A 26,485-nucleotide genomic window follows, 5' to 3' on the forward strand; every position below is an offset into this window, starting at 1 on the left:
TTAAAAATATGTCACTAACATTCCTTGAATTATGTAATCGCTAGGAGGGCTTAGCTGGCACCAACATTACCCTCTTAGCTAGTAAAATTGGGCCACATCAGTATTCATCAAAACCCAAAGGAAAAAAAAACTGAATGAAGAGGCTTTAAGCCAAAAGTCTTTTCAGGAACCTCAACTTAAGCCATTATTCAACTTTTCCTCCACATGTCTAAGGCCAAAACTTCTTTGCAGCTCCAGTCATGAAGTTTAAACAACAAATATCCAAGGCAAGCTCACATTGGAAGGGAAATCAAGTCAGTGTTGTGTGATGGAAATGTTTTTGTGGCTGGCGTAGTTTTTCCCTAATGTGTACAGATTGATTAACTCAAGACAGAGTGTTCAAAGTTAAACATTGTTCTGACCGTCAATCACCTCTCCTTGTTTGTTATGGCCCAGCTCTGAGCACAGCAGTGTATACAGACACAGTGATGCAGAAGAGCCTGTTGTCCATTGATTTTACACTCTCCACTGCACCGTGTAAGAAACATTGTCTCATCATCTTTTTCCTTTAGTTACACAAACACCTCTCCCACCATCTATTGTTTTTCTTCTCAGCCTCCTATAAATGCCTCCCTCCATCGCTCCCACTCATTATCTGGCTCAAGTTGAGAAAAAAAGGATCACTCTCACTCTCTCTGCCTCAAGGAGCGACTTGTTGTGTAACACTCAGGCTTTGCCTATTGTGAAGCACACTACTCCTTAAGCGAGCGATAGCCTTTCTGACTCGCTCGTACAGGCCCATTATTCTGGAGCGGGAGTATATTGCAGCATTTACCGCCAAAGAAATTGGAAGTTGCACTTTGTTTTGCAGCAGCACATGCGGTATTAAGAGGGACAGGATAACAACAGAGAGGTGCTTGAAGACTGTAGGAAACAAGACAGAGAGAACAATAAAAAACAGAGGGGGCCAGGGATAAAAAGCAAATACAAAGATAAAAGTTTGGATTAACAGAGACAACAGGGAGGACAATGGAGAGGAGGAATTAAGCAATTTAGGTGCTGGTTGATCGATGATGGTATCCAAACACAAACAGCAATTGTTATTCAAATGGAGCTGAATAGTGTCGAGCAGATAAACCCAAGGCTGATTACTCCCCTGTGGGCACTTCCAGAGTGGGAGTGTGTGCTTCTTTTTTATATGTGTGTTTGTCTCTGCACCACTCTCTGCAGGCACAAAGAAAAAAAGAAAAAAGCTTAGTCAGCCGCCTACCGGTCCCCTACACTCCTCTGCTGGCTGTCCTCTTCTCTCCAAACACAGATACAAATAGACAGGTTAGGGTGATGATTCGCTCACACGCATTGGCAGCATCATGCAAGTTAATACTGTTAACTCAAACACTGCAGCAGATCCCTCCCTGCGAGTGAGTTTCCTCACTCTTAGATTACATAAACACCGGCAGGGAAACAGATCTGTTGGCTGCTTTGCTACACAGAGTAACTATCCAAGTACCTGTCGTTATGAAAGCTAAGAAATACCTTTTCACGCCTATCTTTCTGCTTTATCTTATTAACTGATAAATTTATGTATCTTATTAAAAATAGTGGAGTTGGTTTCTTTTATAATTTTCAATTTCAGTGGTGGCACCACAATTTTGCCCTCGGATCAGAAACAGACAACCAAGGCTTCAAATTATCTGCCATGAAACTCAATGAGTAAGAAAAAATTAACTCCATTCTGCAAAACCAAACTCAACACCAATCAAACATGTTTTTGTTTGCAATGCACAGAGAAAACAAACTACTTCAAACATTAAAACTAACCTATGGAATCCTATAAATGAAAGGCAATGAGACAGTACGATAGCTACTTTACACAGGTATGTTACTTAAGGTAGGAAATAGAGATAGACATGGATTGTTTAGGGCCGATACCAATACTGATTATTTGTAGTCAAGGAGGCCGGTAACTGATATTTGAAGCCAATATTCATTTGCAGTCAAAGTGAAAATATTGGCGTAAAAAACTTCAATCAATGCAAACTCCAACACTTAACTGCAATTGAATGCCCTCAAGCATATGTTTATTAAAAAGCTTCCAGGCTTAGCAGCATGTTATTATAAAGTTAAATGAAAACTTGAAAAAAAGAAATACCATAAATTTTCTACAGTGAGTCAAGTTTTCCAAAATTTCTATGCAACTGCAATAAAACTGGACTGAATTGACTTTGTGCTGCCTTTTACAGGCATGTAATGCAGTTGCATTAATTTTCTGTTTGGTTTTACATGACTGATTTTAAATGACCATCTAGGGCTTCCATAGTGTAGACAGGGAGAAATTCTGTGCAGGGAAGCATCAGAGCCAAAACAACACAGTTTTGAATGGGTTTCATATCGGTCATCGGATTTTTAAAAAAGGCAGATGCCGAAATGCCGCAAAATGCCAAATATCGGCCCGATAATCGGCCTATCCCTTGTGGGAAATAAAATCAGGAGTTGTAAGAGTTAAAAGTAATGCATCATAATATCCCTGTGTATTCATGGTGCAGTGATTGTTAACTGTTCAGACATGGTACCAGTTTAAACTTTATCTGAGCTATTTCTGCTTTCATTTAATGGTGAATAAATGGCTAAAGGTAAACAAAGACAAGGAGAAAAGGCTCATTGATCAGATGTTGTTTGGCCCAAAGTGTTTAAATGAAAAACCTTTTGAAGACTAATCCCTGCCTTGTTGCTCCAAGTTATAACCACAGTTTTCATTCTCATTGAATTTGTGTGTACCGAGACAACATAAACACAACTAATGTATAAATGAATTTGCTTCATTAAAGATTTTGTTAGAATTGAAGATATCAAATATCATAGCAGCTTAAAAGTAGATTCTCTTTAGAACAAATTGAAAATAAATTAATGAAAATGTTAAATGACGCAAGAAATTAGTAGTTCTACTTATTGATGCTTCATGTTCTTTGAATATTTGCAAAATATCATGAATAGGTTAATTGGTTTGCAAAGTGCACCAGAAATACTAGCAGAATACAAACAGGTCAGAGCAAAGACGGTGAAAACTTTGCCCAACAGTAGGAAAATGCACCTAAATGATGTCTGAGGGTGTTTTCACACCTGTGGTTTGTTTTGTTCTGATTCAGGGGAAAAATGATACAATTGTAGCGGTTACCACTTGGTTTGTTTGTGTTTACAAGGCGAAAGTTTGTTGCGGTCCAAAGTTGTAAACAAAAGTCACGTGCGATCAATTTTTTTCTCGCATTCGTCAGAAATCATACCTGGAGAGTTTCCCTATCTTTGTTCATTCATTCATTTATGTTCTTACCTGCTTTCCTCAGGCAGGAACAGCCATGAAGCATCAACAATGTGTGTTGCTAGTTTGCGTTATAGCATTTATCTAGCTAGCAGTATGCGCTATATGATTAACATATGTAGTTTATTGAGAGTCCTGACTGCGTCATGGCACTTCGATAAGGCGCTTTATTTCTTTACCGCTCCATGTGAGCCCATGACTCCTTTTCCTCAGTTCTTCAGTCTTTTCTTCTTCTGCTGATGTTGTTGATTCTTCTTCTTCTTCTTCTTCTTCTACTGTTTTGACTGTACAGTTGTCCACCAAGCTCATTACTGCCCCCATCACTACAGTGTGAGCCACAGTTATAAGTCAGCTGTGCCGGTTGTTGGGCGTTTGTTTTCTTACTGCACAGAAACTGCTACAGGACTCAAATGGAAGCGAGCTGATACCACCTATTTTTGGCGATATCGACCTGCTTGTTTTGTCTCGCATTCGAGAGCGATTACTGTGCTCACCAGTGGGGAACCTTCAGGGACTTCTAGGCCTTCAGAGAAGGCTTTAAAAAATCTGGACCAAAAAATATACGTATCATATATCTAAATATATAAATAAATACATTCTCATTTAGTTGAATACATATAATACATCATGTAAGTTTTGAAATTAAGTGTACTGCAAAGTTCACTTCAGTAATGAAAGGGTTACTGTCTTGAAACATGTTATCTCTACTGGAGCCCGGTTTGCTGGCTCGTTCAGTGGTTAGGACTTCACGAAGGCCAGGCTGTGTGTTTTGGTTTGGAGAGAGACAGAAAAATTGACCAATCACGATTTGATTTTTGGGGGGGCGGGACAAAAACAGAAGAGCATAGGCCTTCGTGAAGTCCGAACAGTGGGCAGAGCGGTGAGAGGAATGGCAGAAGACGAGAATGAAGTTGTGGCTAGCTTGTTAGCATTTTTTCAGTGTGTGCGAGTAAAAATTTCATCTGGTCGCGCTCATGCCAGTGCTTATGTCTTAATACTTCATCTATCACGGGCACTGTAAGGGACATTGTGGTTTGAATTCTCTCTCTTCCACTGGCTCAGTCAGTCTCCTCCACCTGAACCTTCCCCTGTTTTAAAGAGAGAGCGCTGTCCCGTACACACGCAGCTCTTATGTGCATCACACACCGAAGACAGACAGAACATCACAATGACACAACGTTTCACTATTTTAGAGTCAGCCTTCTCACTATATGATTCACGCTGCTCTAAACTCTCCTGATTGAAGAGGATGCTGCGTTAGAGCAGAGCTACGTTAGTTTAACTTACGACATGTCAACACCGAAAAAGAAAGATAGAAAACAGCTAAGGCTCTGATAAACTCTTCATCAACAAGTGCAGCACAGTTATCTGTGTCCGTCTCTGAGGTCTCCTGCAGCGTCTTTGGATCAAACCAACTAGGAGAGAGGGGGTGGATGGTTTTTGAGTTTTCGATATAACGTCCAAGTACAGGACTTGATTCACTTTTTAAAAAATATTAGCGATCACAGGAGCATACTTAAAGTTGGGGGACAATCGGGAGAAATCACAAGCCAGGAGAACAGCCAGAGAAGGGGTTTAAAAAATGTGAGACTCCCTCCATATTCAGGAGTGTTGGCAGCCTGCCAGTACTCTCGATGGGTAAAAGTAACGAGTTTATGTATGACACAGATTGACAAAGATAAAAACTAAAGACATTTTCTTCATCATTTTAGGTTATTTTAGTAAGTTTTATAAACTCACTTAATAATGTTAGTCATTGTTTTATGTAAAGCCTCTTATTTATTTTTATTTTATTTATTCAATGAAAATGTTTTTTGTTAACTACTTTTTTCCGCAATTATTTCTTTTCTGGGCTGTGAGGGCTGAGGTGAAGGCCCAGCTGTAGTACTCACGGTTCGCCACTGGTGCTCACATGTGCCCAAACGAACAGGGGTTTCTGGGGGGGCTGCCCACTGTTTCGGAACAACAGCCCCAAATGATCCAGGTGTGATTTCACCCTTAGTCAGGTCTAAAGTCCTCAATATTCCAGTCAAATTGAGTCTATTTCTATGAAGAAGAGTAATCTCTAAGTTTGAGTCCTCATTAATGTTTTATTATGATGTTTCATTAAGACCATTTCCTGTGTGAATCTCATCTGGTTGTATGAGACACACTCCCACCCTGATGAGGTAGGATCAGTGAAACCACTGGGGATGCTCCCAGGATACTGATTTCTTAGCTGTACAAAAAGAAACTCTAATCCCTTTCAACTGACGAGTCTAAAGTTGATACAAAAGTGATTCACTTGTCAAAGTTGTGCAGAATTTTGGGGAAACTCAGTGTCACCTGCCTTTACGTGCCTTGCAGATTAATGGGTGCTAGTTTTGCATTGTTGCCGTTGAGTGTAAACTCAACTAAACACAGTACATGTATGAAACTTAATCTCAATCTCTATATTTTACAGAAAACAGCTATTAACTCATTGGTTGCCAGCCGTTTTCAGATCAGAGAGCCCCACACTGACAGCAGATATAGAGTATTTTGACCAATCTTTAAGGACCAACAGAATATTGTTGTCTATAACTGTGCAAAAACTGAAACTATCAAAAGAAAGTAGAGTCTCTTCTTTCAAGACTTAAGGCAGATTGGGGTTGTAGCTCTGGATTTGAGTACAACATCGCTGTCACCCCAGCTGGTCTAATTCTTCTAAAACCAGCCACAGAAGCATTGCTCAGTGAGAAACACCTGTTCTACATAATGCAGTAATATCTATATTGACATTTTAACAAGAGGGACAAATGTCTTCTTGCCAAAAACAGCAGCTTATTTCATAAACTCTTCTAATCAGCCCCAGCATGTACCAGCTGTGTCGTAATTGCAGGAATAAACGGCCTTTTTTGGTAACTTTCAGAGCAATTTAAAAACTGTGTATGGTGCAAAAATCCCTGTCATAATATACTGTATGTCCTCAGGGTAGTTGGTATTTTTCATGCACCAGGCTCTATAGTAGGAGGTTTTAACTTATCAAACTAGCGAGTTCACTGGAATTTTAATGTTGCTCGAGTGCAGCTCCATCAAAGCTCTCCCTGATAATGTGGAAACCTCTTTATGCAGCAGAAAGGGTCTGAGGCAGAGTGAACTCCCTGTCACTCATTCAGCATCGCATTACATTGCTGCAAAACTACTGGGAGCAGGCCTCAACCTCTAACTCGTGCTAACTGAGAGGAAAATGAGACTCTGAGCTCACTAAGGGAAGTGAGAAAGCATAGAGAAAGAGAGACAGACAGAGGGAGCTGTGATAAGGTTTGAAGGGAGTTACATAACCCCATGAATTAGATATGATGACCATGAGAGAACGCTGGTGTTTAGAAAAGGATTAGAGGCTCCTTGCTGCCCTCTCCAGGACCTCGTGCTGGGAATTTAAAGTGGTGTTTGTGCTGAAGAGAAAGCATGAGCTGAAGAGAACAGTGCGAGTGATGGGTTAAGAAGGAAAAACCAAAGACGAGGAAAAAAAATGTGTTTATTTCTGTTGCTTTCTGTGATTCCTTTCAAGTTCTAATTGTGTGTTGGTTTAGAGTTTCTAATGCACGCTTAAAGTCTAACGTGCTATCTGTGTGTGGGTGTGTCACCTCTCTACAGGCAAGCGTGGGACCTGGCCGTGGACATCTGCCTCTCTCAGCTGCCCACCATCATTGAGGAGGGCACCGCCTTCAGGGTAAGTTTTATTTGTGTATGTGAGAGAAAAACAAACTCTGAGACCTATTGAAAGGTGGAGGAAGCTTTATCCAACTGTTCAGTGTTTTTCTTGCACTGATGGACGGCTGTTAGCTCAGATATGTCCACCACTGACGGCTGTAAACGTCAGCTTCTCTTTTTTGCACTGCTAGTTCACCGACACCAGCATCTCTATTAATCTTCCAAACACACACACACAAACACACCTTGTGGCAAACCAGGGGAAACTGCCCCCCCTACCCGTTTTAGAGAGCAGACAGGTTAGGGGAGGTGGTGGTGGGAAGTATTGCCCAGTGAGCGCTCTGCAGCCAATGGGCTCATAGAGCTGGACCCACCTGTAGCCCATCAGGCAATCAAGACAGAGCTGATTTGAGGAGCAGTTTTCCCAGAAGACACTCGGACGAAGCTAAACCTGGTTCTCTGGACGGACCACAATGAGCACAACCACCAAACTGGGACACAACGATTCCATGCTTGGACCAATGACTCCACCGCTCTTGTCTGGCCTCAGGTTGCAGCCCTGATGCGTGTAGCCCTCAACTGGCTAGCTACTGGGGATGGACCCCTGACTTGCAATGGACCGCTGTATCAGAGCCTTGCCATTGGATGCAAAAAGGTGTGCTTCTTGAAGTAATCCAGAAACTGTAAAAGCCCAGGTAGCCTTGTTGGAAGTTCACCAAGTCACTTCAGTCCTGATGATAGGCAGTTGAGCAGTCAGCCTTGGACCAAGTCAGATGGACCCAAAAGCAAACAAACCTTGCCTAAGGAACAGTGACTTGCACAACCCCTGCAAGGGAAACCCTGATCCCCTCCATTGTGCTGGCCGCTGGTGAACCTAGATGACCAAAAGTGCCTCAACTATGGGGAAGAGGGAGACCACTCTTGGAATTGCCCTGGTAACGAGGAAACCATGCCTACAGGGGGATCATTTGACCAGATGAAGGCACAAACAAGGGTACAAAAGCCCCGAAGCTTCCTGTCAGAGATGGAGGCAAGGATGTAGAAGCCGTACTAGACCCTGTTACCTATGTCCCCCTCCTGGAGCCTGAAACTGACCACTGGATCCCAAGGCCCAACAACCCCTGTGTCCATGGGGACTCCAGAGATTACCCTACCACTCATGTCAAGGTACGGACCACTAGGAGCACCCTTGAGGCAATCAACAAAATCTGCATGTGCCTGTTCAAATCAGGTGAGATTTCCCCATATTTTGGAGGTTGTGGTCTCAGACCCCGGTCCTAAATGAAGAAGCAGGGTACCCGCCACACCAAACTAATGCCAGCATGTGCATCCTCCTCTAATCCCCCTCTGAGGAGGCAAGTGGGGAAAGTGCCAGGAGGGATATAGAGCCAGAGGAAGCCTCAGCTGATGAAGCACTTTCTGAGGTGTTTTCTGAATTTCCCCAGGCTGAAGGGTCAAGGGAAGACCAGCCAGGAAAGTTTGGGACTGCACAAGTGGGGGACTCAAACCTGGAGCAAGTTAGACGGGACCTGATGGTGGTCGAAGGGAAGCCTGTAGAGGGGGTGAGTGTTATCACTTTTCCACATTTTGCAGTGAAGAATGGCCTCCACTATAGAGTTATTACAAAGGATGAAACTGCTGTGGAGCAGTTACTGGTTCCAAGATATTGTGTTTCCAGAGTGCTGTGTTTGGCCCACTCACACCTGTTGGGAGCTCATTTAGGAGCAGAGAAGACCTACAAAAGGATTCTAGGCCACTTAGCCTCTTGGTTTATTGTGGATTTTGCATGCAGTAGCCCCTGGTTGGCCACAACACACACACACACACTCACACACACACTCACTCAGGCTCAGTCCCACTGGAAAACATTGTAAAATGTCAAGTCTCATAATTCAAGTGTGAGTGTGGAATAAAAGCTCGTTTCTGAAACCACTGGCCCTGCACTTTCAGCCCGTTTATTTTGATATTTACTGACATGGCGGGGGACCGTGATGGAGAAGCTGAGTGTAATGGAAACACGCTGTGAGAGTGTGATTGAGCTGATGATGACGGACGATATCTGGGTCAACACAAGACAAGTGTTTGGAGCAGACTGGTGGACAAAGCAGCCGTCAGCATCATTTGCCCTCGAACGCAAGCTTAACAAAAGATAAGAAGTTGGCACCAAAGCAGCTTTCCCTGGCGTTTGCACCTTTATCTGGGGCTTTTCTCTCCCCCAACTGGCCTCAGAGGTGGGCGTCTTCCTCAACAGTCCGCTGGGAGCAGTTTTCCATTCGCATTCTTCCTCTGCTTTCCGGGCCGAAAACACTTACCGGCACCGTAATTGAGCCTCTGAGGAGCGCTAAAGGAGATCTTCCCTCTCTGTCTTGCTCCCTCTTTCAGGAGCCTCTAATTCCCTCTTATGTGCTTCAGCTGTTTACCTCATTCTTTGGTCTCTGTCAAAGCTGGATTTATTGATGCAGGAACATAATGGTGCTTGGTGGATGTTGATTCTGTTCAGACAATTATAGACTGAAAGCCGAGTCTTTGTTGTTTTAGGGTTTATCACTGAGGTTAAATAACACAGCCATTTTTTAAACAACGGAACAAAGACTGAAAAAAAGTACTTGGTGAATCTAATTAACAAGCTGAAAGGTAGTGACACTGATATGACCTGAGATCTGGGGACTGTGGAGGCCATTTAGGTACAGGGAACTCATTGTCATGTTGAAGAAACCAGTCTGAGATGATTCCAGCTTTATGACATGGAGCGTTATCCTGCTGGAAGTAGCCATCAGAAGATGGGTACACTGTGCTCATAAAGGGATGGACATGGTCAGCAAAGTGGGGGGCCCAAAGTGAGCCAAGAAAATATCCCCCACACCATTACACTACCAGCAGCAGGCTGAACCCTTGATACAAGGCAGGATGGATCCATGCTTTCATATTGTTGACGCCAAATTCTGACCCTACCATCTGAATGTGGAGCAGAAATCCAGACTCATCAGACCAGGCAACGTTTTCCCAATCTTCTATCGTCCAGTTTTGGTGTTGCTGTGTGAATTGTAGCCTCAGTTTCCTGTTCTTAGCTGACAGGAGGGTCACCCGGTGTGGTATTCCACTTTGTTTTCTCTTTATAGGACCATTCTCTGTGAACCCTAGAGATGGTTGTGTGAGCTTCTGGATTCAAATACCTTTAAAAATCTCAAAGCAAACAGCTGTTTGTAGATTTGATTCCAGAAAGAAGTGAAAACAAAAAATCAGATAATGGAAAGCGAACACAGTCTGTGGAGTTTACCCTCTGTGTGGACTCTATCTCCCATCAGTGATGGTGTGAGTGTGTCTATAGAGTTATCAAGCTTTGATTATGCACCAATTAATTTAGCCATCCAGCCAGGAAGCATTGATATTTCCTCTGTCTTCATCCATCATCAGCTTGTCATAATTCCCTCTGCGATATTAACACTCGGTGTGATCAAAAACTCCACGGCCAGCAACCGATCAATCAGGCAAACTGCCCCAGCAGCCGAGAGAGCGAAGGTGATCATGATGGATCAGGATTCATGTGGCTGCTGCAGTGCAGTGTCACTTCTTGGCTCATTATGTCAGGGCTTTTTATGAAATGATAAGCTAGTCACTGCAGACTGGCTCATTACTGTGTGTGTGAGTGTGTGTGTTTGAGATAAATATAAATGAAACAGAACAATTCCCTCTTTAATATCCTGATTAGACTCACGTGTGTTTGTTTTGTGTCCACAGCACAGCCCTTTCTTCGCCGAGCAGCTGACGGCGTTTGAGGTGTGGTTGACGATGGGCGTAGAGAACAGAAATCCTCCTGAGCAGCTCCCCATAGTACTGCAGGTACAAACAAAAACACACAACCTGTTTTTCTTTTGATTTGATTCTTTCAGCTTTAATTTGCTTCATCTGCACAATTAAGAAAACCCATTTGTGTCTCTGAGGGGAAATGAACGAGACAACAAAGGAAAACAAAAGATTATAGAAAGTCTGTTTTCAGCAGGTAGGAGAAAAAGTAATGATGGTTTCAAATTTAAAAAAAAGTTTATCTGTCAAGTCCTGTACTTGGACTGTTTTATGTCACTAAAAGCTCCTTCTGTTCACTATAGACATTTGTCATGCTGTCTTCAGCACTGAGTGTTGTTTGTCATGTGCTGTGGCAGCGTGTAGAAATCTAAGCTGATGGTCCTGCGTCATTTCTACTTCTACAGCAAATTTTAAAATCACACGCACAACACAAAACTTAAACGGCTGTGTTCAAAATATTAAAATGTTCTTTTGAGGGACAACAAGCACATGTCTTGATGATTTCGAGATTTTTGAGTTTTTGAGGGTCGGTTTTGAGCTGCTGGTGCATATGCCATCTGTTGCTGTCGACAGGCCTTGTTGGAATGTTTAAAGAGACAAAAATCACATTTGTTAGCATTGTGTTTATGATGTGTGAAAGAACTGCCTTAGTCTTTGACAGAAATCACCTCAAAAAGCAAGAAGGAGTCAGCAGTAGACTGTGGATTACATTTCTCCTAGCAAGCCAATGGCAAAAGTGATTCAACCACTGGGTTTATAAAGTTTTTTTTTTTTTTTTTTTTTTTTTTAATCGTGGTCAGTGTGTACAGGTTTAGGGATGGGTACATTTGAAACGATACGGTACCGATGCCTGGTACCTGGTCATTTATACCGGTTCTTAACGGTACCAAATTTTGGTACTTTTTTTTTGTTTATGTGGTAACAGATATCAATTTGTTTAATAGTAAAGTACATTTTTTTCAATTTAACATGTTTTTTCTTCAATATAAAACCTTGCAATGCTGTGTTCATGTCCAGCATGGAAAATAACGTCCTCTTCTACTCCCTCACAGTCACAAGGATGCATTCAGGTACCTAAACATGGTACTTTTTGATTCTACGTGAATCAGTACTTGATACTTTTGAAATAATTTGGTTGATACCTATAAAAGTACCTAATTCGGTACCCATCCCTGTACAGGTTCAGAGTTTTTTTTTTTTTTTTTTTGTTTGTCTCTCTGATGCTTGAATTATCAAACACGTGTCAGGTTTTCTCCTATAGTGTTTTTATTTCTTTTAGGGCCGAAAAAAATGTTTTCATCAAGACAATTTTTTCATAAAGTTACTGACATGTCTACTCCAGTGGACTGCATGCAGCTGATCATCCAACATAAAACAGTTTGTATTTGTCAGTTAGGGATGGGTACCAATTGAGGAACTTTTAAAGCTACTGTCCGAATTCTGTCTGTAGAACCAGTACCATAAAGTCATATAATACCATGATTAGGTACGTTAGTGCATCCTTTTGACTGTAATGGAGTTGAAGAGTAGGTGATTTTCCATGCTGGACATGAACACTACATTGCAAGTTTATATATGGAGAAATAAATATTTTGAAATGAAAACTTTGAGATTTTATGTTTAAACATATTAACATTTCTTAACACATGCACACACAAAAGTACCAAACCGACACCGATTGCCAGGTACTGGACATAGGTACCATATCATTTCAAATGTGGAAGGCACCCATCCCTTGTAATAGTATATTATTAAAAAATAAACAGAATATCATTTTTTGGTAACTCCATGAATATTTATTTTCTTTCTGCTTTGCGAAATATTTTAACATATTTTTTACACATTTAACTTTGTGTCTGAAATTAGCTTAGTGTTGCACAATGTCCACTTCAGCAGACACACAGTTAATCATAATTTACTGCTTATTTGAAACAAAATGTTCAGAAATAAAACAGTTATACTGTTACTTAGATGTTGCTGTATATTATCATATTTTTACCTGTAGAGTTTGCTTGCAGTTACACCTTGAACTAGAGGGTTAATAACACCTTTCTTCATGTTCGTGCTGTGACCACATCCACACAGATGTTTTCAGACATTTTTTTCTTGTCTTCATTTCCTGATGCAGATTCTCTCCACACTTGAGTTGTTTCTGAATATTAATAGAAACACAGTTCTTAAAAGATTGTTCTTAACTCTGTTTTCAGTGAGCAAAAATCTCCTTTTACCTGTGAATGTGAGGCCAAAACAAAGAAACCAACCAGGTGTCCTTGAATATCCCATGTATGTGTATATGCAGGGCCTATAAGAGGTGAGATGTGCCATGACGCACAACACACAACAGGCGTGATTGTTACATGTCAAAAGAGGGCGACAGGATCCGTCAGTAAAATGTAAAGAAATGATCATTTATTGCTCTGCTCTCCTTTAGTCCCACACAAACAATGAGCTGTGTACAGCGAATAGTCAAACAGCGATCCTGCTCACAACAACTGATGATATTGATGAGAAGGTTTCACCTCAGCTTCTATCCAGGGAACAGGGATTTGACTCAGGTTCTTCTTTGGTGAATCACTTGAACACTGAGGACTCGTGAGTTGACTCAGACTGCAGGTTTGATAACTGGACTATTACACGACTATGTATGGTTGTAGAATCCAGTCTTCATGAAGCATCACTTCAGCCAGTTAAAACATGCTCATTTACAGTGTTTATGATTTAATATGGGAATAAATGTCTTACAGCACTTTTAGTCTTTATAATCATGTCTAACACACTAATCATGTTAATATGACAGAATTGATTTAGACTTGAAGTAGATGAGAACTTTATTGTTGAACTGCTGCCAACACTTTGATATAAAAATGAACCTAACATGAAAAAAGGCCCGCAGGCTTGTAGTAATGAAGAGGGAGTGTGTGTGAGTGTAATATGAGTGTGATGGAGAACATGTCAGCCAATCAGCACATGACATCTCGTCTGTTATCACACTCTGTAAATACCAACCTCCTCACTCACAGCTCAACCTCTCATAACCCAGAGAAACAGATTTCAGCACATTCAACATCTTCGTGCTCTGTTTTATTTCTGAAGATGAAGAAAGTTGAGTGAGAGTGCTGTGTGTGTGCGTGCATGTGTGTGTGTGTGGGTGCGTGTACGATGCTGTCTAGACAAACTTAATGAGTTCGAACTTGGGAAAAGGAGTGAAGAATGTGAAACAGCTGTGTGCATAATATAAATCTACATATTCATAATTACATTTCTTTAATCAGATCGTTCCCCCCGAGCTCAGTTTTCTACAACATTCCTTACAGTTTACTGTTATCTGTGTAGTCACGGCTCCTGAAGCCATCAGTATTGATTTCTGCTCAGGATGTTTCCATTGCACACACTGGATTAAAATGGATGTGTTCAATTATCATGAAAGATCACAGAATTTCACCGACGCTGTTTTATAAACATGGTGACATGGTTAAAATACACTCAGGCCCAAAGTGCAGATACTTAATCCTTTTATAAAATCATCCACAGTCCATAGGAAAGTCTCCCTTATTGGTTTTCCATGCTTAGCTATGCAGTGAGAAATGGTAAAACTTCCTTCTGCAGCCTGGTTTTTAACAGTACAGAAAGTTTTGAATGTGTTGTTCTGTTTCACATACTTTGCTAATGCTGTTTTTTGTATTTGGTCTCAAAAGGCGCAGCACACTCGATGTCTTAACATACAACACTTTTACAGCAAAGATTGATCTTCAGCCAACTCTGGCAATAGATCCACACTCCCTTGTCCAACTATGTTGAAAAGAGTGACTGGTGCTAGGTTTGATAACATAGCTGAATGGATGTGGTTGGAAGCAAACAGACTGACCTCCCAAGAGATTTACAGTGACACACTCGGTAGACACAATCTGGCACTTGTGACATCATGTTTTAAATTTGTTATTTAAAGGTCTCATATTCTGCTCCTTTTCTGCAGTTTTGGTGAGGAAATAAGCATCAAATAATCAACCAGAGCAAAACTGAAAACACAGAACAGCTCTAAAGGACTGGAGCTGAGGATAAATGCTAATTGATTGGATCAAATCCAGGCATGAAAGGCCAAGCATTCCCGTATTCTCCTCGTTTCCTTTCTGCTCTAGTTTCTAGAGAACACAAAACACACATTTATATTATTTTCACACAGCTTTGTTGCTCTCACTATGAATATTCAACAAAACTTGTTACAACCAGAATGTTTGCTCACTCACACTTTCAATCTGGACTTCTTTAAAAAGTATTAAACAGGATGGAAAATTCAACTTTTTACCTCTTTACTGATATTATTGACAAAGCAACACATTCTATGATTTGTGTGAGTCGGGGAGTTCTGGGGGTTTCTTTTGCATTCTTGATGGTCATAAAGTGAGCCTCATAGATGAATTCTCAGCTGCACACCATCTTAAAAGAGCATCACTGATGCAGCCTGGGAGAGAGGTGAAAACAGACTTTTTCATGATTTTATATCCCGACCCTCTGCTGCTCTCAGCAGTTCTTCTTCTGCTCCTGCTTTAACACATTTTTATCATCCGCAGCAGAGTTCTGCTTTTCCAGCCTCCATCCAACCACGCCCAAATTCAGGACAGCTGTTACACCACTAAGATTTATTAATTCTGGATGCATTTTAATGCGTATAAAGCTTCAAACTTACTGAAGTTATATTTTGGTTTCATTTCTGCTGTTTTGACTTGAATAGAATAGAATAGAATAGAATAGAATAGAATAGAATAGAATAGAATAGAATAGAATAGAATAGAAATTCAGGTGTCACAGCAGCAATCAAGAAAACAAAAGTAAGAAAATGTATAGAAAGTGTAAAAAGATCCATAAGAAAATAGATGATGACAGCTTGTCCATCATTCTCCAGTTCAGCCAGTCTCCACCTCCACAGGGTCCAGGACTGAGCTTCTTCAGCAGTCTGTTCAGTCTCTGTCTCCTGGATCCTGTCCAGTGTTAGCTCTGTTAGCCATATCTGTGAATAGCATGATGCTACTCTGCCTTCTGGTTTCCCTCTGTTGCTGGGTTATCACAGCTATCTTGTCCATCTTATTGGAGATACATCTTATTTCCCCAATAACAATGGATGAAAGGACAGGTCAATCACTTCTAAGCTCATGTTGTCCTCACCTCCTTCTCCTCACCTTGTGGGGAAACATCAGGCCTTGCACCAGTTAGCAATGACATGCTACAGGCTGCTAACAGCTGATTTCCCATGTAAACAATGCAGCCATGGTTCAGTGTAGGATCTCCAGACAAACACAGGAGAAAAAATAGTAAAAATATCACTGAAGACCAAACCAGTTTGATATCAACAAAACACAGTCAACACATCGAAAATGTTTAGATAAGGGTTAAGTGTGTTCAATGCTGAAACTTCTTTTAAATGAGGGGATGAGGTTATCCTCTCATGCACAGGATGAGAATCCTATCAAAGTCTCCTTTATTCACAAACAAATGCAGGAAGTCCATCTTGATAGCACACACACACACACACACATCATCTATCAAGTGTCCATCACTTTCTTGGAACATTACCATCACAACAATGCCATCCACTCATTATTTATCCCTCTCCTCCTCTTCCTCCTCCTCTCACACAGAAGACGCCCTCTGCCAGGCTGCTTCAGTTTGATAAACTTTTTTTTCAGCTCAGTATCTCAAAGTTTTCTCTATAACAACCTCCTTAACAAAATTTTGCGACCAGTGCAGTGGCCCCCTGTGGTGGCGTAACATCATTTTGTGATGCTTTAATTGGGACAGAGTCTTACACCCCATAATGTACCATGGTGTGCCTCAGCTGCTGAGTTATGGCAGCAGGACGTTTCTCCCCTCCTTCCAGCAGCTCCAGCATCATCCCGCGGGGCGGTACAGTCGTGGTGTTACACTATATCACAGCTGTAGTAGTGCTGCTGTCCGTGTTGAATGGTAATTTCCTGCTGACTCAGGGCTCTGAAAGCCACGGCCGTCCATGCAGCAGTTCTGTCGGGACCTGTTAAAAGCCAGGGAAGGCAGACGGATTCGGCGTGTGAAGGCATGCATATATGTGTGTGTGTGTGTTTGCTGTGAGAGTGAGTGAGTAAAGCCTTTGAGATTACACTACATTATGCAGCTTCACACCACAAAAGCATAGTAATCTCAAGGCTGCTCTGTGCTCTCTGATGTAACTGATGGACACATAAACAGGTCTGTCATGAACACTGTTGCATAAGAATGAATTTAAAAGACTGACGTGTTCTTGTAGGATTTACAGCTTGGTGCCAAAATCAAATCTGGCTCCAGCTGAAAGATGCCAAAAGAGACGAGCAACGGGCAACAGAGAGTGCTGCATCAATAATGCTCTTTGGAGAAATGAGCAAAGGGAGGACAACACAGAGCAGGATGGAGAGATATGGTGCAGGGTTGTCTTGACAACAGCCGTTTCATCCAGGAAGGATTAACAGATTTTGTAGAGCAATTACAGCGTCTCTTAGATGAGGTGTTACAGAAACAGCAGCGGTCATGCTCACACACGTTTGGCATCAGGTGTCGGTAAAGTGATGAAGGCATGCATCATGTATAAACATGAGAAGGTGTGACGGTTGCTCACAAACAGAGAGGGATGATGGGAGGTGCTTAGTCATCGCTCCAAGGGAGATTGAAGTCAAGGTGTTACGGGAATAAGAAACAGAGAGGGATATGAACACAGACAGATTTGTTGTGTTTTAATGCAGCAGCATTGCTGAGGGATTGCATTTTCATGCCTGTTCTGGTGAAAGAACAGATGTCACTTAATGCGTCACACGAATGAAGAGCATAAAATGTGCTTATGCGAGTGTGACCTCCCAGAAAATATCCCCTGACATCTGTGTCAAATCAGGATGAAGAGATGCATCGTGACGACAAGGAGGAGATTTTATTTTTAAATCTTGGATTAGGAGATGTTCAGATTGTATTATTGTTTGTTGGCTCAGTTTGTAAGACACACACCTACATCTCTCTCTCTCTCTCTCTCTCTCTCTCTCACACACACACACACACACACACACACACACTCAAATGTGCATGTTCCCACGCTCTTCCTTGAAACAGGAGGTAACCCTGGGCCGGTCTTCCCCCGGCCTCCTTCTGTTAGCATGATCACGCTCTCCAGGTTTAAGTCACGGAGAAGGCTAATAATACATTGTGTGTTGGAGGAAGTGGACGCGTGTCCGTGTGTGTGTGTGTGTGTGTACGTGTGTAAGTGTGAGTGTGTGGACCTGGATGCCTCCATATGCTTGTTCCCACACACACTGTGGGACAGTCACATGGGGATGCCTGTGTCCGGCCCTCACACAGACGCTGCTGCTCTGCCTTAATGTCGTATTTACGACCCAGGACATGAGCAGAGCGTCAGCGTGTGATCCTGAAATAGATTTTACGGATGAGAGCATGGACGATGTATCACAGGTATTCCTCAAAACGAATGTTTCCTCAGGAAGCTGATGGGAGTGGAAGCCCAGGGGACACACCCAAACACCCACACACACGTCCACACATTCATGCGTACACAGTGTGTGAGTGTTAGTGTGGGTGAATTAGAGGATGGAGAGCCACCTGTTCCACTCCACCTCCTCACCTCGCTCTGCTGTTCTCCTGCTGTCCCCACTCCACCTCTTCTCCTTTCATCTCAGGCCTCCTCTCAGCTCAGAGGCAGCAGCACATTGACCTCTGACCTCTGCTCTCTTTCAGGTCCTCCTCAGCCAGGTGCACCGACTACGGGCTCTTGACCTGCTTGGAAAGTTTCTGGACCTGGGTCCCTGGGCTGTCAGTCTGGTATGTCCAGAAAAAGTTTCTGTTTGAAAAGCTTTTCTATCTTAGGAGTGTACCCCTGACTTCAGATGATACAAACATTAACAAAATGAATGTTTGATGAGCACAAATCCTGCACGGCTGCCTGAATAAAGCAGAAACACATTTTCATCAGTTTGTAGCAACAACTTAGTTCAAAGAAACAAACCATCCACTGCTCTCGAAAGACTGAATGAAGTTTTGCAGATTTAAACGGCACAGCCACAAAAAGAGACTTTTTCATTATGGTGTATCTGTCCTTTGAGGGCCTGTGTCCACTCTCAGTGATTCTTGAAATGGTTTTGCCTTTTATGTTGGCAGAAGCTCAGCAGGTTGATGTCCCTCTGTACTCTGCAGCCTTAGTCCAAAGATGCTCTTTAGCTGTTTTTTTATCACTGTCCTCACAACACTTGACTAAAAACATTTTACTCTCTAAACGCTGCCACACTTTTCAACATCACATTTCAATCAGCAGACATTACAACCAGGAAAGGAGTGGAGAAAATCTGCTTCAAAGAGAGAAACACAATTTGTTAGTGTGTTTTTTTGTTTGTTTGTTTTTTTTGTTGTTGTTGTTGTTTTTTTCTCTGAGGGTTCAGTTTCAGGTCTTAATCTGCTCCTGTAATTGTTTTGGTTTATTACTTTTAACTTTCCTTTTGTTTTTAATTTCTGAACAACAGCAGGTTTGAAGAACAGAGAGTTGTGAGACAAACTTAATGGTCACTAGGAACTAAAAACAGAATTGTGGAGCACGGCAAAAAAATGCTCTGTTAATGGACACAGGCCCTTATGCTCCAGGACAACACCACAACAAGTAAACAGACTGCTTCAATTTGATTTTTGAGAGTACAAAATCTGTTTAAAAAAACATAAAAAATGCTAATGCACTGTTGATGATGCTTGGGTTTTATTTATTTATTTTTCTTTTTTTTTTCTTTTTGTAGAGTTACAAAATAGTTTTTTCGGAGATAGGTGAAAAGGGCAAACTTGTGTATGTGTGTGTAAAAAGATGTTATAATTTGACTCTCCTATAACAGTAAATTCTCTACATCAAATAAACTTTATTGCTAGTGATTATCTTATGGAACAGGAATCTAGGATGCTGGATGCTCTCCAGTTTCACTCCTGTCCTCCCCATGTTATATGTCACTATCTTTTTTATGTTGAAAGGGAAGAAATTAAAATGTAATTCCCCTTCGGGAATTAATTATTTTTTTCTGATGTTTTTTTTTTTTTTTTTTTTTTTTTTTTTTTTTTTTTTATTTATTTATTTATCTTTTAAGATTAAAAAAGGATGTTTTGCTTTTTTGAGATTTATTCTGTCCCCTTTGTGTCCCTGTAGTAGTTTTACTTCTTCACACAGGTGCATCTGTCTGAAACACTATGTTTCAGCTGCTGTCTCTTTAAGACTCCCAGCTCCACAAACTCCCTTCCCTCTGATTGGCCAGCCCTCTGAAGGCCTACTGGGGGCCAGATCCAGGGCAGACTTTGATTTTTGAGGCCCTCCTCTCCACTGTGTCATAAACTAGTCAGGAGATCCTTATGTGATGACTTCATTTCAGCAAGTCTCGTGAAGATGTCATGTATTTTTTTTTAACGAAAGCTGGCAGCTCTGACCAGTTAACAGACAGATTCAGGTATTTTTACAAAGTATGAATGTATAACTGTTTAAAAAAAGTTTAGCGTGGACATCCAGTGTTGTTACTTTACAGTCATGTTTAAAATATAAGACAGCAGAAAACCCCTCTCTAAGGTTTCTGTTATGAGATCTTAGATCAGAAAAAACAATGAAGCAATCAAATTTTACTTTATTCTGAAATACCTTTTAGAGCCGCTGATAGTTTGCATAAGCATTTAGACAAATAATGAGCAGGACAAACGTACCAATTACAAAGGTCCGTCCTCTTAACTGCAGTCAAAGCTTCAACTTCTGACCTTAAGATCCACTCCATAGAGATTGTACTCCTGTGTTCATACTTATATTTTCCATCACAGGTGTGTCCCTGTGGTCTAACTTTGGCAAACATGTCCAGGAGTAAGGCCAAACTTCAAACTTCTGTACAAACACCAGTGTTTGTTTGTTTGTTTGTGTTTGCAGGCCCTGTCAGTCGGGATCTTTCCCTATGTACTGAAGCTGCTCCAGAGCTCAGCCAGAGAGCTGAGGCCACTGCTCGTCTTCATCTGGGCAAAAATCCTGGCTGTGGACAGCGTAAGTCATACATTCACATCTTCACATGTAAAAATGTCATCTTTTCTAAACTATTTTTGTTTGATGATGTTATTTAATCTGCTTTTTTCTCTAGTTGTAGACTTTATTGTTGTTTGATGAATCCTGTCTGCAGCACATAATACAAATCTTTGGGCATTTAGGAAAGCTCTATATTAGTCTTATTAATTATAATTATCAAAATGACTGACAAAAGAAGTGGAGGGGAACTGAGCGGCTCAACAGTATTAAAAAAAGATCTATTAGTCAAAGATATTTCGAACAGGAGAGACTTCATTATGATCAAATGATTATGTAATCTTCAAGAATAGAAAAAAATGAGACTTGCAGGTTAGAGCCCCATCATGACGTTTACATGTGTTTGAAAAGGAAAGTGAGACTGGCTGCAGCCTAAGGTACCCTGGTTGAATAATGCTGGTGATGAAAGGATGCAGAATGAGATGGATTTGGAGCGACTGAGGTGAAGGAGCGTTGCAACCGTCCACACTGAAATAAATCATATCAGCACAGAGAAGAAAAGATTTGAAGTTTGACGGCAGCATGAGGATCTGATGATGAAGGTTAAGTCAAAATGTTGTTGATGTTATTTGGAGAGAGTAAACATTTATGACCAGCTGATCAGAAGAGCCAAAGAAACAGAGGGGCAGAGAGAAAGAGTATTTACAGGAATGAATCTAAAGCAGCCTTTCTTGAGCTTGAACTAAGATTTATTCAAGTCAAGTCAAACTTTATCTATATAGCAAATTTTAAAACAACTGCAGTTGACCTAAGTGCTGTAGATCAATAAAAACACAATGAATAAAAACACAATCAATTAAAACAAATGTTATTAAAAGTAGTTTAAAACAGCAAATAGGTATAAGACACAATAAACAGTAGAATAATTTTAAAAAAGCAACAATAAATTAAAGTAAATAAAACGTTGGATGTCTCACCTAGTAAAGGCTAATACAAAAAGATGAGTCTTAAGTAGTGATCCTGTCTCAGGCTTTCCACGCAAGCGAGTGGAAGAGCAGGGAGTCCCAGAACAGAACCATACGCCAAATGAAACAGTGCAAGATTATTTTGACAAAGTGGTCCTGACTGACGCTGACAGGAAGCCAGTAAAGAGAGGCCAGTACAGGCGTGATGTGATCACGTCTGCCCATCAGCAGGCACGCAGCTGCATTCTGAACCTGCAGAAGGCGGCGGAGAGACGACTGATCAACACCAACATACAACGAATTACAATAATCCAAACAGAATGTTCTGAACATGTGTATCACCCTCTCAAACTCATGAGGAGGGAGATAGGCCTTGACTTTGCTTAGAAGTCCCAGCTGGAAGAAGTTTGTCTTCACCACAGAGCTGATCTGTTTATCAAATTTAAAGGAACTGTCAAAGATGACACCGAGGTTCCTGACTGAAGGACAACAGTGAGACAGCAAATTACTAAAAACACTGTCCGCGCCATTCAGCAGATTATGAGAACCAAAAACAATGATTTCAGTTTTCTTTTCATTCGCACTCAAAAAGTTCAACGTGTTGTGGAAATTTTCCTATTTCTGGTGAAGAATGAAATAGAGACTTCTGCCAGCCAGCAAGGTTTTATTTTCCTTTGCAAAGAAAAAGGTCAGTCAACACGCGAGCAGTCAAAGTGAAGAAAAGACCTAGAACATAGTTCAAGCCAAACATTTATGCTTGAGAGAAACGCCCCCCTAAGGTACTCCTCACGCCCCTCTGTCTGCTGCAGGAATCCACATTGAGACAGATGCCTAGAAGTTGGGCAGAAGGTGTGATGACAAAAGGATCAGGAAGCTTATTGAGGAAATGTGCAGACAGGGTTCTCAAATGGTGAAAACAAAAGCAATGTATTTGCAGTTACACAACAGGGCCTTGAAGCTGGGCAGAAGGTGTGATGATAAAAGGGTCTGGAGGCTTATTGAAGAACCAGGAGATGGGTTGTCTCACGGAAGCAGGACATGGGGCATCTCAAGCAGTGAAAACAAAGGCAATAAAATTACTATTACAAACGACATCCATGATTATTAAATGTGGATGCAGTAAGGGGTCCCAAAATATCATCTTTTGGGCACTGCTGATTGAGCTTATCTCAAGAGCACTTTGGTGTAATGTATCTACATGCTTTCATTCATGGGGTTTGTCCTCAGCTGTGGGACCTGTGGACCCCAGGGAGACACAGCTAAACCTAATTTAAGCATTCCTATTTTTTTTTCAGTGCAATTTTTTATTTCTTGATATTTTACTTATGAATTTGTTTTGTTTCTGGTTAACTGAATGCTGGTTTTACAACACTAATGTACACATATAATGGGTAACCCCTATAAAAATACACCCTAATGCTGACATGCAGTCTGAAAATAGTTAGTTAGGAGATTGGCTGCTGCTTTTCTTATAATAACCTTTTTGCATATTTTTTTGTACTGTTTTTAAAGAAGTGAAAAGAGTACTTCAATGCTCTTTAATTAAAGCCGTGTAATTCTTAAATTTGCGTTAGATTTGGCTGTAGGAGTGGAAAAACAATATAAACAGTGTGGTACACTTATAAATACAGGGCATGGGAATGGGGAAATCCATGAGCAAAAATAAGTCCAAAATTAGTCTGAAAGGCCTGCATCTACTCACCCTGTTTCATATCAAAGTAAACTTTCATCCCACAGTTCATGTTAACGTTCAGTCAAACAGGAGCTTTGAGACCTTTGAGAACAGCAGACTGTGAATACATGGTATTCTAATGTATGCTATACCTGCCACTTAACAAAGAAGCTATGTGTTCATGAAAGGTCATCCTTTCTCTGTGAACATGTAAAGGAACAAAGGAAAATGGAAACCAACTGGTTCAGTGTCCATTCAAAGCATGGTGCTGGCTTCACTGAAGAAATGTAAGAACACTCCTTAATGGCAGGACTTATGTGAGCAGCGGAGAAGCAGAACATAGCCTTGAGTTACTCATGTCGCTTTCTGATGGATTAAACTTTTTTCTCTCTGACTCTCTCTTCATCTCTATTCACAGTCATGTCAGGCTGACCTGGTGAAAGACAACGGACACAAGTATTTCCTCTCGGTGTTAGCTGACAGTTACATGCCAGTAAGTATCCAGCATTTCTGTTTGATCATGGACAAAACTGAAAAGAAAAGTAAAAATATTTGACTCTTTTGTTTTATGGGTAAAGGGTTGGTATTAAGGAAAGATGATGACTTGTAATAATAGCAAGACTCACTTCCATTTTGGGGGGCTAACATTATTTTCAAAGCATTTGCACTTGTCTATTTATACATTTATTTGTTTTGGCATCTCTTGGTGGTCCCAATTATCACCCTCATCTTTCCTTTTGCTCTTCCTCTTCTAGCATTATGTATGTCTCTCATGTTACTGGAGTTTCAAGCCAAATTCTGAGCCACAGAAAGACCAAGGCCAGCATTCACAAAGCACCTCAAGGCTAAAGTAGCTCTTATAGACGTCATTCTTCATGGAATTCCTGGAACTCTGAGATTTTTCTTAGAATTTTCCTTCAGATAAAGGTTACTCAGAAAGCATCTCAGTGAAAAACTGTTAAGAGAAGGAAGGAGGACTTTTAAGAAGCCTCAGAGTGGATGCTGTTAAGCTAGTGATCCACCCCTAAACAGTCCAGTAAATGAGCAAATTTTATAACATTCATAAAATATTTGATATCAAAGTAAGCGATGTCAGCAGCCAGAGTCTGAACAGAAGCCTACGAAATTGTTTAAGAACAACTTTGCTTGTGTGCTGTAATCTCTGCTCTTGTTTTGGTTTGGGTTTCTGTCCCCTCTTTGCTCAGAGTTGCTCTAAAAAAACTTCCTGAATCACTCTTAAGCTAAGACTCCTTGCTAGGAATTTTTAGGCTGAGCTAGAAGCTCTCTGAGAGGACTCTGAGAAGTTTGTGAGCCTTGATCAGTACTAAGTTCCACAAACTCAACCAAAAAACCTTTGTCCCCAGTTCCACCGTGATGATTTGAGGCTTTAGGGTGCAGCAGTGTCTTAATTAATGACTCTGATTTGCCAGCTTTTTATGCTGGAACCTACCTTGTCCCTGGTCTAAAGCTTTTCTGCCAGCAGTGTAAATGCTGCTGGCAGCAGTATAAATGCTGACCCTTTTCAGGTTCCGTCCATCAGGCAACTCCAAAATGTAGTCAAAGCTGCCAAAAGACAGAAAATGTTTTACTGATGAGAAAAAAGAGTGATAAAAGTGTGTTTTGTACAATAATCAGAGGGAGCACTTGGCTCCAATCAAGTTTTTTGAGTTACCTTTCAGGTATTGTATCAGCAAGACTGAGGACAAGATAGGATCTGGCACAAAGAGCTGACAAATCAAAGTCACTAATTAAGACACGGCTGCACCCTAAAGCCTCAAGCCATCATGGTGAAACTAGGGACAAAGGAGGTCAGATAAGGTCGTGGAGATCAGTTCTGATCTGGTGTTTTTGTGGCTCAGACTTCAGTTATGTGGACATTAAAAAGATGAGAAGTAGAATGAAAGAAGAACTAGAAAAATTACATTTCAAGCAAATGCGTTGAGATGCTGAAAGTGAAGAAGAAAATGGGAAAAAATGCTAAAAACATTGAGAGAGAGCTTAAAATGTGGAATGTTGAAAAGAAGAAGCCGAATTAATAGTAAAAACAGAAAAATAGGTTTAAATAGTAGTTGAAGAAGAAGTAGTAAGGCAAGGCGAGGCTATTTAATTTATTTAGCACATTTCAGCAAGGCAGTTCAAAGTGCTTTACAGACAGAACACATTAAAAGGAAACAATTAAAATTCAATTAAAAAGTAGATTATAAACATTAAGATACAATAAAACAAAACAGAATCAAAAGAAAAGAAGTTACAACAGATTTTAGAACAGATTTAAAGATCAGAGTTGCAAGAGTTGAAAATGTGTGCGATTTTTTTTTTTTTCAAAAAAGAAAAGTAATTAAAATGAATTGTTGAAATGCTCTAATAAAAGACAGCTGTAAAAGTAGTAGAAGTAGTTTGAGTTCTTTTAGTTGTGAAAGAAGTTGGATAAACTATGGAGAAAACAGAGGAAGTTTAAGAAGTTATGGTACAATAAAAAACTGAAGTAGAGATGGGAGTATCAGTATATGATTGCATGTAAAAGTGTGTGTGTATGTGAGTGTGTGCGCATGCATGCGTGCGTGCATGCATGTGTGTGCATGTGTGTGCATGTGTGTGCATGTGTGTGCGTGTGTGTGTGTGTGTGTGTGTTAGTGTTACAGAAAGAGCAAACACATGTGTCTTTGTTCCTGAATGTTTTGATTAGTTAGTATAAACAACTGTGTGAGATTAAAGGGTTCCATGGTAACCTGCTTGTTACGCTGCAGAGAGCTGCAACTGTTTGACCTGTATGCGTAACAAATGATGAACAAGCAAATATAGAGTCTGGTTCTCCTGTAGCTGTGGCAAAACCGTAAAAGCTGTCAAAAAATCAGTTATGTCCTGATAATCTGAAGACTGTGGTGAACACAATGACGTGTTTTTCATGTCTGTAGAGCCAGAAATGAGGCCAGGACAACGAGGTAAAAATGTGGTTACGAATGCAGCTGAGGTGAAGAAGTAGGTCAAAAATAACATTACAGCAGGCTACGGGAAAAAGAGGTTTTGTCTCACATTTGGGCATTTTTTGG

At 40.9% G+C, this 26,485-nt stretch overlaps 1 protein-coding gene across 3 annotated transcripts in view; it reads left to right on the forward strand.

Annotated features, from left to right (window-relative positions):
- Positions 1–26,485, forward strand: part of rptor (regulatory associated protein of MTOR, complex 1) — a 347,202-nt gene that overhangs the window by 217,561 nt on the left and 103,156 nt on the right. For all 3 annotated transcript variants that reach the window (XM_074690536.1, XM_074690552.1, XM_074690545.1), the window contains exons 11-15: positions 6,914–6,989; positions 10,709–10,810; positions 18,515–18,598; positions 20,712–20,822; positions 23,854–23,928. In XM_074690536.1, coding sequence (XP_074546637.1) covers positions 6,914–6,989; positions 10,709–10,810; positions 18,515–18,598; positions 20,712–20,822; positions 23,854–23,928 — 448 coding nt within the window. The remainder of the gene's footprint in view (positions 1–6,913; positions 6,990–10,708; positions 10,811–18,514; positions 18,599–20,711; positions 20,823–23,853; positions 23,929–26,485) is intronic.

The sequence above is a fragment of the Halichoeres trimaculatus genome, unplaced genomic scaffold (genome assembly GCF_033239565.1).
Source record: "Halichoeres trimaculatus isolate MK-OKI-2021-1 unplaced genomic scaffold, fHalTri1.1 fHalTri1_scaffold_2, whole genome shotgun sequence".
Classification (NCBI taxonomy): Eukaryota; Metazoa; Chordata; class Actinopteri; order Labriformes; family Labridae; genus Halichoeres; species Halichoeres trimaculatus.